Source organism: Leopardus geoffroyi, chromosome B4, assembly GCF_018350155.1.
Source record: "Leopardus geoffroyi isolate Oge1 chromosome B4, O.geoffroyi_Oge1_pat1.0, whole genome shotgun sequence".
NCBI classification, from domain to species: domain Eukaryota; kingdom Metazoa; phylum Chordata; class Mammalia; order Carnivora; family Felidae; genus Leopardus; species Leopardus geoffroyi.
In genome coordinates, this window is record NC_059341.1 from 93,324,236 (window position 1) to 93,338,900 (window position 14,665).

General features: G+C 46.1%; 1 protein-coding gene across 3 annotated transcripts; it reads left to right on the plus strand.

The window, feature by feature from the left end:
• Positions 1 to 385: 385 nt before the first annotated feature.
• DYRK2 (dual specificity tyrosine phosphorylation regulated kinase 2) lies at positions 386 to 14,034 on the plus strand. 3 transcript variants are annotated; one of them, XM_045467115.1, is made up of 3 exons: positions 394 to 495; positions 1,114 to 1,262; positions 8,511 to 14,034. In XM_045467115.1, exons 1-3 carry the CDS (start codon positions 447 to 449, stop codon positions 10,116 to 10,118), a joined length of 1,806 nt encoding a protein of 601 aa, XP_045323071.1. In that variant the 5' UTR covers positions 394 to 446; the 3' UTR covers positions 10,119 to 14,034. The 3 variants fall into 3 exon arrangements, with proteins under 3 accessions (XP_045323073.1, XP_045323071.1, XP_045323072.1); XM_045467116.1 differs by lacking the exon at positions 394 to 495 and adding an exon at positions 4,800 to 4,849 and having other exon boundaries at positions 1,150 to 1,262; XM_045467117.1 differs by lacking the exon at positions 1,114 to 1,262 and having other exon boundaries at positions 386 to 495.
• The last annotated feature ends 631 nt before the right edge of the window (positions 14,035 to 14,665 follow it).

The window sequence follows — 14,665 nt, forward strand, 5'->3', positions numbered from 1 at the left end:
CCGCGCCGCGCGCGGGCGCCAGTGCGAGTGTGCGCGGGGGCGCGCGCGCGCGAGCCCGGGAGGAGGCTCCCGAGCGAGTCGGTCCTGGCGGCGCAGCCCGCTCCCCCGCGCCCTATGTGAGGGACTCGGGGAGGCCAGCGGCGCGCAGGGGAGGGCGAGGCATGTGCACGGGCCGGGGGGTGCTGCAGCCGCCCGAGGAAGAGGAGGAGGGCGGCGGCGGCGGCGGCGGCGAGGAGGAGAGCGGGGGACTCGCGGCGGCGGGCCCGGGCCGCGGGGATGCAGCGGACTGTGTGTGTCTGGCTGTAGCTGACGCGAGGCGGCGAGGAAGCGCCGGAGACCCGCGAGAGGGGCGACCCGGAGGCGGCGGCGGCCGCGAGAAGTAGCAGCAGGACGGGCGGCGGCGGCGGAGACGGCAGCCCTGAAATGCATTTTCTTCTCCAGCGGCCATGTTAACCAGGAAACCTTCGGCCGCCGCTCCCGCCGCCTACCCGACCGGTAAGGAGGGCCTGGCCGCCACGCCGCCCCCGGCGCCCGCCCCCGGCGGCACCCCGCGCGCCCCGGGTCCAGCCCTCGTGGCGCGGGCGCCCGCTGCCTGCGGGACCTCGAACAAAGTCTGCGCGGTGGCGGGGCCCCGGGGCGGACGGCGCGCCCTCGCCTCGGCTCCGCTCATTGTTGCACCCCGGCCCCGGGGCTCCTCCGAGTGGAGCCCTCCGACCCGGCCGGCGAGGGCCGTCCCGGGCCTGCCCCCGCCCGGGGCCCGGCGAAGCAGGCCGTCGCGCCCTTGTCGGCGGTCCAACCCCTTTCCCGGCCTGTGGCCGCTTGCAACGTGGGCCGCCCGGCCCCGGCCCAGCCCGGCCCCGCCGCGGGGTCGCGAACTCGAGCGCCGGCGCCCGACTTAACTTTGCAGCTGCCCGAGCCCCGCCTGGGGGTGCGCGCCGGGGATCCGTGACCCGGGCGCCCTTTCATTTCCCCGGACGCCCGTTTTTACCGTCCCGTCTCTCTCTCTCAGGGAGAGCGGGGTTAGCTACCCAGAGGGGTGGGGCGGGGCGACGGGTTCTGGGTGACTTTCTCCCCCCTGACCCTCTTTTGTCTCCTCCCGTGCGTGGCTCCCAGGCAGAGGAGGGGACAGCGCCGTTCGTCAGCTTCAGGCTTCCCCGGGGCTCGGTGCGGGGGCTCCCCGGAGCGGAGTGGGGACCGGCCCGCCCTCCCCGATCGCCCTGCCGCCTCTCCGGGCCAGCAACGCGGCCGCCGCAGCCCACACGGTGAGACCCAGCCCCGCGGGAGGCCGCGGCGGGGGTGGGGGGGGGGGGGACAGGGGTGCGGGAGGGGCCCGGGGCATAAACACCCGGACTTGTGGGGTTCTGACGCCGGGAGAAGAGAGGTCGAAGTGCGAGTATCTCCACGCCCCTGGCTAGTGGCCTCTCCTGGACGCCACCCTATGCAACTTGGGCGAACCGAGAGCTGCAGCCACAAAGGAAGATTCGTGGCGTGGGCCCCTCACTTCCCCTCCGAAGCCCGCCCACCCCTGCGCTCCTCTTCCTCGGAACTTCCTCCTTGGTGCTTTCCTTCTTTTTTCCCTCCTTTTTCGTCGTTGCTTTCCAGAGCTCCTTTCCTTGACCGGGTAAACATCCCCCAGCCCCTCCCCTCCCCCCAACCACTGGGTAGTGGGTATTTATAGAACAGATATGTGTTAGGGGACAGTCAGGCTGTCCTGCCCGGAAAATCGATCCCCCAAAGAGCCTCCCAGGCCTGGCTCCAGCCAGCAGGGAGCACCGCCAATTGTCCCCCGCGTGTGGAAGCATGTTTTATGAGTGCTACAGGTTTGAGCACAACAGAAATTGTAATTAACATTAACAAAAATAAGAGCCACAGCAGCAGTCAAAACAACCAGCCACCCCTGTAGGATTCTGCATTTGGATATTATTCAAAAGGAAAGAGCTGGCTTGGCTTTGGAAGTGAGAAGGGAAGGGCACCCAGCAGGTGCTGCGGTCCCTCTGTGGGTGGAGAGGGAGGGGACAGCCCATCGTGGGACTAGCGGCTGCAGATTGGCAAACTGGATTTGACTTCAGCATGTACCTTTTCTCAGCTCCCAGAGATCGCCCTTGGAAGGTGACTGCCAGCTTAGAGAAGGTGTGCACTTCTGGAGGAGCTGACGGTTTCCCAGGTCTTATTTCCGATTGGATCCTCCATAGGAATGGCCTAAGGTGGTTCTATGTGAGGGATGCTTGGTAGGGATATGGCTTCATTTGCCTAGCGAAAGTTGAGTTCTTGTAGAAAAAGGCCATTTCCAGCCTACGGAGATGCAGCTCTGAGGGTCATGTGTTATGGGGAAACTTCTTTATTAGAGGAGACTTTGTGAGAGGATGGCTCCAGTGGGGTATCTCCCCTTAGACCTGGACAGATGGGTACAAGTTTTATAGGAAACCGTTCTGTTAGATATTCATTCTCTCCCTCCCTCCCTTCTCTCTCTTCCTTCTCCCTACCCCCCCCCCCCAAACATGTGACCAGGGGCTGAGAATTCATTACACAGAAGTTAACTGATCTGTGTTGCACTGTTGATGGTGGAAGAGAATTTGTCAGTAGGCTGGTTGATACCTTATGGTTGAACGTTCCTGTTATGGTGACGTTTTAGTTGAGGAATTGCCATTGGTTTTAGGGGTTTGGGTTGGTTGGTTTGTTTGGTTTGGAATCATCTGAGAATTTTAAAATACAGCATCCACTTTTTTCCGTGTGTGGATGTAATCACGTGACCTGATGTGACCTGGGAAGGAAGTACTAGGTTTTCATCTGGATTCCAAGAGTGGGCTTTCTTAGATCAGAGCCTTTTTCCAATAGAAATATGTAATCAGATTAGAGAAAACAAAAGGTGTCCACTGCAGGAACAGGCCGTGGTGCACCAGAGATGAAAAAATGTGAGGTTCCTTCTTAGGACTCCCAGCAGTGGATGCTTGTGTTTTGCTGTGGTATCTGGCTGATTTACCTGTTTTAAACTTCCAGTTAAAATTCCCGTGCTATTATTGATCGTTGGAAACTTGGTTTGGAAAGTGTAAAGTTAGATTTTGATTGTGGTTTAGTTTTGATTTTATTTGCACAACACTGCAGATTTTGTAGAAAAGGAAAGTTTTTTAAAAAAACAACACAGTATTTTTCTGGTTCTACTCCTTCATTTTACAGATGAGGAAACAGTCTGACAGGTTAACTGGTTTGGTCAAGATTCCCTAGGCAGTTCCTATCAAGGCTGGAGCTAAAGCCAGGCCTTCCTGAGCCTAGCTTCTGCCTCCTGCTTGACATCACTTCTCCTAGGAAGTTGTGTTCATTTCATTACAAATGCAGGAACTTTTGCAGAGCCATAGTCCCATGTGTCTTTCAGGTGCTTGTAAGTTTTTAGTTGTTTTCTTTCACAGCAATTACACTTGGGTTTAGAATAAGGGGGAAAAGGGTATTAAGGAGAGAAAAATGATCTTGTCACAGGAGCTTGTCCACATTTCCGCTTGTAAAGTATATACAGGAGGGTAAATATATGATTATAAGGAGTATGAACTTTGGAATTTATTTAGTCCATTGCCCTTTTGTTCCCTGTCTCCATGGATATATTATTGTATACGTAGTTGTTCTGTTTATTTCTGTTTGTCTGAATAGTGTACCCAGTCACTGTGTGGATTCCTATTAAGTTTTTTTTTTTTCTTTTGATGTTGTATTGGAAATAATAATATACTTTTCTTAATTCCCAAATATTAGTATTTTATCACTTTCATAACTGTTCTAATGTTTACAGCAGTCTCTAGTTACCAGCTTTACCTTTATAAAATAGTTGGGATTAAAAAAAGAAGAATGAGTATTCTCATTTAAAAAAATAGTAATATTTTGAAGAAGAAAAAGTAGATATTTGACTCAGAGCCACACAGGCTCTCTGTGTTTGAGGAAGAGCCAAAATTCCAACCTTTTTGCACTCAATTCTGTTCCCATAACACTGTACAGCATTTCTAAGATGACCTCAGGGAAGTTTTCAAATGCTCCAAAATGTTAACACAGTCTCCTATTTTCTACTTTATTATTGGAAGAAATTAAGCTGGTTAGACTATTGTTCTTATATAATTTTTAATACTGAACTATTTCATGGTCAGAGAAGGCTTTTGTAGGTCTCTGTTTTAACCCCTACGTTGTACATATCTAACAATTGCATTCGCTCTGTGTATATTTTTAAATGTGACAATCATGCTAGATGAGCAGTGGCAAACAGGAATAAGCCACGTGCTCAGACCTCAAGAGGCTGAGAGTAAGGGGCTTTTAATATTCTTACGGTTATGTAGGCCTGGCATATGTGTTCTGGAAATACCGTGGCTCCTCTAAATCTCCCCCCACCTTTTGTTTTTAATAAATCAGTTAATTGCGCTTCTGAATTTCATTGTGATTTTCGAGTCCTACAGTATTTGAGATCAAAGACCTTCTTTTCTGTAGCCTCTCAACAGAATCTCCTTAACGCTGGAAAGTTGTTAAGATTCCACACATTGCTTTTAGGTGTTTAACTGACCTGCTACAGGTACCTTTTAACTGGCTATCATTTGCCTTTAAGTCTCTGCTGATGCACTGTGAGCCTAACCTAATGTCTTGTGACTTGGATCGCTAGGGACATCCCTAATTCCCTGGGCATTAACTTCCTGTGTTCTTATGAAGGTACAAGAGTAGTTCCCAAATACAATTCAGAGAGGTATCAGTTAACAAGGATTTATTGACCTGTGTTCTTCCATTCAACAGATATTTACCGAGTGCTTACTGTATGTCTGGGTTTATGTTAATAGGGACTTACAAAGATAAGAGGTGACCCAGCCCTGGAATTGCTCACAGCCAGGTGGGTACATTAGGTGTTAAAACACTTACAATAAGATGAAATAGGTGTTAACAGTGGTCTGAAAAGAGAGCAAGGAAAGGGGAAGTTTCACAGAAGAGGTGAGAGTTGAATTGGGCCCTGAAGGCTGAGTGGGAGTTTGCCATGGAGACATAGTGAGGAAGGAGATTCCAAGCAGCCTTTGGGAAGGATGATAACAGCTCTTCTTTACTAAGCACTTTATACATTTTATTTAACGTATTTAATCCTATAGCTCTGATGAGGAGCTCTGTTGCCTTTTTACAGACAAGCCTACTGAGGTTCCGAGAGATGACTTGCCCAAGGTCGCACTTCTAGTAAATGACAGAGCTAGGCTTCATCCCCCGTGTGTTTAATTGAATAGGCCTCGACTTGTAACCATTGTGAAACATGACCTCACCAAAAGCAGAGGAGCATAAGAGGACATGGTGTTTCCACAGGTCTTGGGGAACCCAGCTTTGTTACTCTCAGAATTGTAACAGTGGTAGATGACATTGGAAGGAAGGACTGAGGACATTTATGTGCTACATTTTAGAACCTGGTGTCCTGGCCTGTAAATTCTTGGGTTAACTGTGGAAATGGGGTGCAGATGTGGGCCTTGAGCAAAAGGGAGGTCAGTGTCAGATTGACACTTTTCAATGACAACTCTCTAAGTACTTTGGAGAAGGTGATTTGAGGAATTCTAGACTGAGAAGCACAGGGCCATGTGAGGAGTCTGCTTGGGTTGTCCCAGTGAGAGACCTCAGGAGTGGGCGGGCGGTGAGGCCCGGTCAGCGGAGAGGGAGTAGGATAGAGAGACAGCAATGCTTATTGGGGGCTCAGAAGGTGAGGGAGACACTCAGAAGGATTTCCAGATGTTCAAGCTTGAGTGACTATGTGGAAGAGAAGCCTTTTGTTTATCAGAAATTGAGGGTATGGGAGGAGGAAACGGTTTTGGAAGGAAAATCATGAGTTCGGTTTGAATTGCCTGTGGGGAAGGCGGCTGATCTGTCGTTGGACACAAGGGTCCTGGGCTCAGGAGACCAGATCAGGCAGGCCTGAGCTGGAAGTGGAGCTGTGAACTCGTCAGTCCTTGGGTGCTTGCTGAAGCCCTGGCTGTGGTCAGGATCAACTAAGGAGAATTATGGGAATTAAGAGGCCAGGGGAGTTGAGGCTTGAATGCTGAGGAACCCCTGAACCCATCCAAGGGTAAGTGAGCTAATAGTTGAGACAGCTGAGAAGACCGAGAGAAGGCAGTCGGAGAGACAGGAGTTGATAGTTAATTGTCGAGCCCTCTTTGGCTCTAGTAATTAAATTTGTGTGATTGTATTTTAATTGTGCAAAACATTAAGATTGCTGTTGGAAAAATTGGAGTGAATTTCTGATGCTCAAAATGCTTTGCGTTGCTATCTTGTAGGAGTTCCTAAAGCCTCAAGGTTAATATTGTCCCTAGTGAAGCCTCATGCTTTTTGTAGCGGGGTTTTTCTTTTGAATCACTCTTTCCCGCCCTGAAGAGAATGGTTCTCTAGAAGAGAGGTATTTCAAATTTCAGATCTTTCTATTTCCTGGTGCTTGAAAGATCACGGTGGGGAGGAGGGGTGCAGAGAGTAGGACTTGGGAACGAAAGCTGTGGACAGGCCTGTACTACTTTTCTATATACTCATGAGTTCCTAATTCATTTTTATGGACTGTTCTGCTTTCGGCATAGAATAGGCGTAAAATAACCTGTCCAGCTATCCAACAAAAGATCACTTAGCATGAAATATCATCAATGACTTTAATAAAAGGGTTTGATCAGAAGTCTTCAAAAAATTGGCCTGAGTAGTAAAATCTCTCAATCTAGGAAATCACACTTCAGACAGGCCCAGGTACTATACAGTATTCTACTCTGTTTTATTAGAAGCAAGCAGAGAGAAAGCCCACTCCTTATATAGTCACTGTGCAGGCTACATGTCAGTTAAAGAAAATTCAAAGGTCTTGGTCGGCTGCTAAGAAGGACTTGAAATTTCAGTTTATAATCCGGGTGATTCTGAGCCATTTTTTGAATTGCTGTGTTACCTATACAGACTGTTTTTATTCTTTGGTAGTATGTAGAGCCCAAAAGGTAGGATTCAGAAAGAAACTAACAGAAAAAATATTGTTGGCAAGTGATTTCAGCTAATGGATTATAAGCTCCTAAAGGGCAGGGACTCGGCCACTTCTGTGCCTAGACCTTAGCTAATACCGGTTGAGTGAATGAGATGGGTTGTGAATGACAAATTGATCTTTCAGATTTACACAGAAATCACCAAGCAGGATGCATTAAGACTTCTGGGTGGTTGCCTGAGGCTGGGAAGAATTCCTAACCGAGGGGATCCTGGCTGCTAGTGCTCTCCCACCCCTCACATCTTTGCAATAATAATACTTGAAGGAAATCCCAAGCAGATTCTTGGTAGAAGACTGGGGGCCCCTTGGCTTGCACCATCAGTTTTGTTTAGACAAGAATGTTCAGGGATGGTATGTGTGCCTGAAATAGAAGTCGCTACTTTGTGTTCCTTGTTGGAAAGCTGAGTATCCCAGCAGCCCACAGAAATACACTGTTAAGAGAGTGGAGCCATTGACCAAAGGAAGGCCCCAAACTGTGGTGGTTGGTTTGTTGGGCTGAATGGCCTTAAATGGTCATCACAGTCTATGAAGCCCAGAAATTTTTTAAAAATAGATTAGGAGTTTACAAGATTCTACAATGCATATCCACATGGGAATCTTTCAAGCCTAAAAGTGCACATTTTTTTGTCAGTGGATCATACATCTTCCTAGGTGTAGTCGGTTTTCCAAGTAGTGGAGAAGATCAAGAATGGAAGACACTAGTGTTTTCAGAATCGAACTAGCTAGACATGGGAGAGAGAGTAGTGAACAAGACAGCCATGGTCTCTGCCCTCGTGGTAATAGGGAATAAATGAAGTGTGAAAGGGGCTGTGATCTGGAGGAGGTGGAGCCAGCACAAAGATGACATGTTCCAGCCTTTTCTGTATCCTGTTTCATTTTTTTTTTTTTTTTAATTTTTTTTTTTTCAACGTTTATTTATTTTTGGGACAGAGAGAGACAGAGCATGAACGGGGGAGGGGCAGAGAGAGAGGGAGACACAGAATTAGAAACAGGCTCCAGGCTCTGAGCCATCAGCCCAGAGCCTGACGCGGGGCTCGAACTCACGGACCGCGAGATCGTGACCTGGCTGAAGTCGGACGCTTAACCGACTGCGCCACCCAGGCGCCCCCTGTTTCATTTTACCTACGGGTTGAGTGGAACACCTGGGGTGTGCCGGGCCCTGTGCTAAGTGTTAGGTGTAGACCAATGAACAAGACAGATGCCTCTGCCTCCACAGGGAACCTACTGTAAAGATCCGGGGTGTGGTAGGCATGGCATTTATGGGGTCCCTTTTTTCAGGATCCCAAGTTTCGTAGCCTTCCCAAGTGTACTAGTCTTTTTCCTTTATTTAATCAGAGACTGTCAGCACCATATCCACTCTCCCTGTCGGGGTGTTCATGAGGTCCCTCCTGGGCGTACAGCTCTTTCCATTTAGCGAACCTGATTTGGACTGTAAAGGTGGGGTGGGGGCTGACTTAAAAAATACCCCATTCGAACAGACAGACCTCTTCCGTTGTATTCACGTTTGCTTTCTGAATTCCAGATTGGCGGCAGTAAGCACACAATGAACGATCACTTACATGTCGGCAGCCACAGCCACGGACAGATCCAGGTTCAGCAGCTGTTTGAGGATAATAGTAACAAGCGGACAGTGCTCACGACACAACCAAACGGGCTTACGACAGTGGGTAAGACGGGCTTGCCGGTAGTGCCGGAGCGGCAGCTGGAGAGCATCCATAGGCGGCAGGGGAGCTCCACCTCTCTGAAGTCTATGGAAGGCATGGGGAAGGTGAAAGCCACCCCCATGACACCCGAACAAGCAATGAAGCAATACATGCAAAAACTAACCACCTTTGAACACCACGAGATTTTCAGCTACCCTGAAATCTACTTCTTGGGTCCAAACGCAAAGAAGCGCCAGGGCATGACAGGTGGGCCCAACAATGGTGGCTATGATGATGACCAGGGATCATACGTGCAGGTGCCCCACGATCACGTGGCTTACAGGTACGAGGTCCTCAAGGTCATTGGGAAGGGAAGCTTTGGGCAGGTGGTCAAGGCCTATGACCACAAAGTCCACCAGCACGTGGCCCTGAAGATGGTGCGGAACGAGAAGCGTTTCCACCGGCAGGCAGCAGAGGAGATTCGGATCCTGGAACACCTGCGGAAGCAGGACAAGGACAACACCATGAATGTCATCCACATGCTGGAGAATTTCACCTTCCGAAACCACATCTGCATGACGTTCGAGCTGCTGAGCATGAACCTCTATGAGCTCATCAAGAAGAATAAGTTCCAGGGCTTCAGCCTGCCTTTGGTTCGCAAGTTTGCCCACTCGATTCTGCAGTGCTTGGATGCTTTGCACAAAAACAGAATAATTCACTGTGACCTTAAGCCCGAGAACATTTTATTAAAGCAGCAGGGTAGAAGTGGTATTAAAGTGATCGATTTTGGCTCCAGTTGTTATGAGCATCAGCGCGTCTACACGTACATTCAGTCCCGTTTTTACCGGGCTCCGGAAGTGATCCTTGGCGCCAGATACGGCATGCCCATTGATATGTGGAGCCTGGGTTGCATTTTAGCAGAGCTCCTGACCGGTTACCCCCTCTTGCCTGGGGAAGATGAAGGGGACCAGCTGGCTTGTATGATTGAACTGTTGGGCATGCCCTCCCAGAAACTGCTGGATGCATCCAAACGAGCCAAAAATTTTGTGAGCTCCAAGGGTTATCCCCGTTACTGCACTGTCACGACACTCTCAGATGGCTCTGTGGTTCTCAATGGAGGCCGTTCCAGGAGGGGGAAACTGAGGGGCCCACCGGAGAGCAGAGAGTGGGGGAATGCACTGAAGGGGTGTGACGATCCCCTTTTCCTTGACTTCTTGAAACAGTGTTTAGAATGGGATCCTGCGGTTCGCATGACCCCTGGCCAGGCTTTACGGCATCCCTGGCTGAGGAGGCGGTTGCCAAAGCCTCCCACCGGGGAGAAGACGTCAGTGAAAAGGATAACCGAGAGCACTGGTGCTATCACATCCATTTCCAAGTTACCTCCACCTTCCAGCTCAGCTTCCAAACTGAGGACTAATTTGGCACAGATGACAGATGCCAATGGGAATATTCAGCAGAGGACAGTGTTGCCAAAACTGGTTAGCTGAGCTGAGTCCCCTGATGCTGGGTAATCTGAAAGATACGACGTTGCTGAGCCTTACTGGGTTGAAAAGGAGTAGCTCAGACCTGTTTTTATTTGCTCAATAACTCAACTCATTTGTATCTTTTCAGCACTTATTTTAACGTAAGAAAGTTGTTCATTTTGTTTTTATAAAATACATGGGGACAATGCTTTAAGTTTTTATACTTCCTGAAACTGTTTTTGTGTTCTAAAAGTATGATGAGCCTTACTGTATTTAGTGTGGCAGAGTAATAAACATCAGTGGCAGGCCATTGATTACTTCGTGACTGCTGCGCATTTACAGATTGGTGTCAAAGACATTCACTGTTTCTATGGTTCATAGTATATTCTCCCCCAGGCAGTTCCCCCCCCGGAAGGTCCCCCTTCCCTCGCCATGCTCCTGGTTCACGCACAGGTGTAGCACGTCCTGCTTCCGTTTCCCATAAGTGACGTGGGTGGTAGTGAGGGTGGGAGAAGAATGGCCAGGACAAAAATGATTAATGAGCAGAACTGACCTCAGAGAATTTTTTCCTAAACTAGTGGTCAGACAAACACAAAGTCCCCAAGTTGACATGCCCACTTAGCATTCTGACTTTCTAAAAGCTGGCCAAGCAGACCTGGGTGGATAAATGGAAACGTGTGCGTTCCTCCAAATTTTCTCATATGATCAGCGACCTGTTTGTAAAGAAGCCTCATAGTACGGAATTGGTTTTTCACCTAAATACAAAAATGTATTCCATAAACTGTTCCTCCTCTTTGCTTTTCTCCTCTCTGTTCCTCTTTCACTACACATCTGTTGCTTGCATTTCGGTTTTTTTTTCCCTTCCTTCACATATATATCCCAGACTGTTAATACAGAAGAGAGACATTTCAGCTGTGATTATGACCATTGTTTTCATATCCCAGTTTAAAAAAGAACAGCAGCCTAGCTACTTAAGGTGGGGATTTCCATAGTTCCAAAGAAGGTTTAGCAAGTTAGAGTGAGTTCACACTTTTCAGGTGCCACTGTAAGGTTCTCTTCGCCTGGGAAAGCATCAACTCTTTCTTTAAAAAGAAAGATGCTTGAAAATCCTCTTGCTGAACAGAAGTCATTGTGACTTTTCAGTGAGGTCAATTTAAACAACGTAGTTAAAGGAGGAAAAGTTCAATATCAAGTTAAATGGTTTGACTTACTTGCATCATTAGGAAAATCACGGATCGCATTCCTCTATTTTACTTTCTTTTGGATTGCACTGACTGTATTTGTGGGAATGACACTTTACCTGGAAAAGTTAACTGAGAGGTAAAAGAATATTTTCGTCTCTGAATAATAATTATTTTCAAAGTGAAAAATTAAGTATTTTATCACTAATGTATGAGCAGTGATATTTATCAATTTCAAGGCACGTGGAAGAAATTTTTTAGTATGTGCAATTTAATATAGAAAGATTTTTTTGCCTGTTTGGACAATAGGTTTTGGGTAGTATAAATTAGGATAAATACTCTTTTATATGCACAGATATTATTGTATTGCCTGTAAATTGATTTACAAGTACTTAAAGCATGGTCCCCAGCGAGGCCAGGAAAGTTTCCGGTTAAGTTCTTTTAATATTAGTCCTACAGTTTCTCTTAGGAAAAAAGAAAAAAGAAAGTAGTTTTGAACAAAACTCTTATCTTGAGGCTTTGTCGTTTGATGGAGAAAACGCTCAGGAAATATTACAGATATTTGCCAAAAAACAGTAATAAGATTAGCTTATTAATAAGATAGTGATGTTGATATTTGCTTTACTATTTAAGGGTGTCACTGATAAATTAATTTGTACTTCTGTACTTAGAAATTATAGCTTCTTTCCCCTAGTCAGATTCTTTAGCCTGTTGTACACATTTCTGTGTAATCTGTGGAAGTGCAATAATATGTTAGTAAGTTGCTTTTTAAATGATGCTCATGTGACGATACCCCCAATCAGTGGCTTATAGAATTTAAAGATTGTGTATTTATTATTAAAATTTTGACTTAAAAGGCATAAGAAGTGTAAGACTTGGTATGGTGGCTTTGTAAAACCATAAGCCTCTGAATGATGGTTAGCTTCTTTAAAACAAAAACATAAAGGCTGTTTTTCCCTTGCAGTTCTCCTCTTCCATATCCACCCTCATTTTCACATTTAGGTTTACGTGAACCTGAGCCTGCCATTAATAGGAATTTCCCTATAAAATACACGTGAAATTTATAAATGGACTAGTACTGCTTGTCTTTTCCCCACCACATAAAACTGGTACTTAAGATGCCAACAGTGCATTTGTGATGATATTCACAAATGCAACCGGAAACTTTGAAGCCAAACTATAATGGGCAGCGCTATGCCCCCGCCCTCCAAATACGGTGAGATTTACTTCATTCATAAGAGCCACTAGGTTCAGTGTTCAGTGGTAGGGCTGCTTTTAAAAAATTCTGGCTTATTTATGTCAAAAAAAGAAAAACGTTGCATCTCTGTGATTTTAAAACAAATGAAGGGCTCTAATAGGCTACTAGGAGTTGGCTTGGAAACAGTCCTCGGTCTCACAGGTTACCAGTGTCTAGGGATGTCTGAGCTGTTTTCAGATTTCAGACTAGCACAGTGTCTTGTCTTTGGTTGCAGTCTCATCTGGCTCCGTTTCTGGCACCTCCACAGTGCGCATCACCTCTTAAGTGCGTTGCTACGACAGGGGAACAGCACCGTGATGCAGGACAGTGCAGATCAACAGTAGAGGAGAAGTTGTGCCCTTAGTGTTAACAATGTGCCTTTTGTTCTGAATGCCATGTTGTAGGGCATGCATTTTTTGGCCTCTTTAACTCTTTGAATACCCGGCAGTAAGGATGGAACCCAGCTCTGCAAAGATACATCTGTCTTAAATATCCAGTTACTTACAGGCCTTAATAGAAACCATAAGGCGTGAATCATCATCAGGCATTGAAAAAGGTAACCATTTGGTTAGTTACACAGGAAATTCCTATGTTTAAGGGGTTAAAGATGGTCTTTGTTGTATCTTAACATCAGACTGATTTTTTAAATGATATTTTTTTGTTATGGTAACACTAGACAAAAATCAACTGTATTTGTAAAAATTTACCTCAAACCATTTAATTTTATAGTGTGATTAATCCCAGGGCATTTGGTATGAACCAAAGTGCATTCCTTTTATATGTGCCTGGCTCTAGTACGGATGGCCAGGGATTTTTACAATTTGGGTGCAAGGCACTTAAGCCACTTTTAAACTTAATGGGTGGTTTGGAGTCGTGTTAAAGGACTCCATCAGGAGGTTAGGCAACACTTTAGGCATCAGTAGCATTGGGCCATATTGGAATCTTCAAAGTGTGAATTATTTTAAAGAGAGCATTCATTTTTGTAATTTTTCTCATCAAGAATATTTCTGGTAAGCAGAAGACTTAAAAAAAAAAAACTGATTTGGTTGGTAAAGGTTTTAATATCGCCCAACATAATGCTGTGGTAGCATTTAAAAAAAAAGTATTTGTCAACTCTGTTTCTTAGGGGCTTGTACATCTCTCTGCTATGGACATATATAAAATTAATTGTAATTATACTCAGCTCAACTGCTACAGTTCTGTCTAGGCAGTGGCTTGGGTTTTTATCGAGCAACATCTTAGACACGTGACTGAAATATGCTGCAACTGTGTGTACTGAAAATATGTGAAAATGGTTGAATGTGGACTGTGTACATATGTATGTAAACATTTCTGTGAGATGCTGCTGTCGCCACTTAACATGAAATATGTTCTGGTGGATTTTAATCCTAGTGGCCAGTTCTATGATACTGTATGTATTGTACAGCTGAAGACAGGAGTAAGACTGTTCAGTGAATATTTGTTACATTTTATTGTCGTGGCCAGAGATAATTTCAGAATAAAAATTTAATGTCCTACCTTACTTTTCTCCCCTTTTCTAACTATAATTTAACTCCTGATTTTTTCTGGTGATATTCTTGGTCTGGTGGCCTGGAGAGAGTTTAGAAGGCAAACATTGTCAGCTACAGTTGGCTTTTTTTGTTAGTTCAATATAAATGTGCAAATCTTAAGTAAGAATAAAGTTTTAGCAGGCAACTCTTGCTTTTCTCAGGATACCCTATTCCTTCACCTGTAATGTTTCTATGTTACTTTTCCTTTATATGGCCTCTGCGGCCAGGTTCTGTATCCTGCTAGAATTTCAAATCTTTTTTTTTTTTTTTTTTTTTTTTAAATCTTCAAGGTAACAAGTTGTGGGAGCAGAGTCTGTAAATTATTCCCCACCGGTCTTTATTCTTTTCTGTGCGGAAGTTCTGGCAGATTCTTCATATGTGCTCTCACCAGCTCCCCCACGTGCTTCTTAATGCTTATGCTTTTGTAGTTATTTTACTTGGTGGTCTCTATGGTTCATGTCTTTTGGGTGTTAGTGTCTTCGTTCTTCCATGGCTTGATCGGAAACAGCACCTAGCTCATGATTTGTCAGGTTTGGTTAATACCAAGCCAAGAGTTTGCTTACAGAAGACAGCGAGCAGATGCCCTAGTAATTTGTCAGACGT

Bases quoted from the DNA above. Each gene is read 5' to 3' on its own strand.
- DYRK2 (XM_045467115.1), top strand. From the start codon at position 447: ATGTTAACCAGGAAACCTTCGGCCGCCGCTCCCGCCGCCTACCCGACC. The intron at 496-1,113 runs GTAAGGAGGGCC...CGTGGCTCCCAG, and splicing joins TCCCGCCGCCTACCCGACCG to GCAGAGGAGGGGACAGCGCC. The intron at 1,263-8,510 runs GTGAGACCCAGC...TCTGAATTCCAG, and splicing joins CGGCCGCCGCAGCCCACACG to ATTGGCGGCAGTAAGCACAC.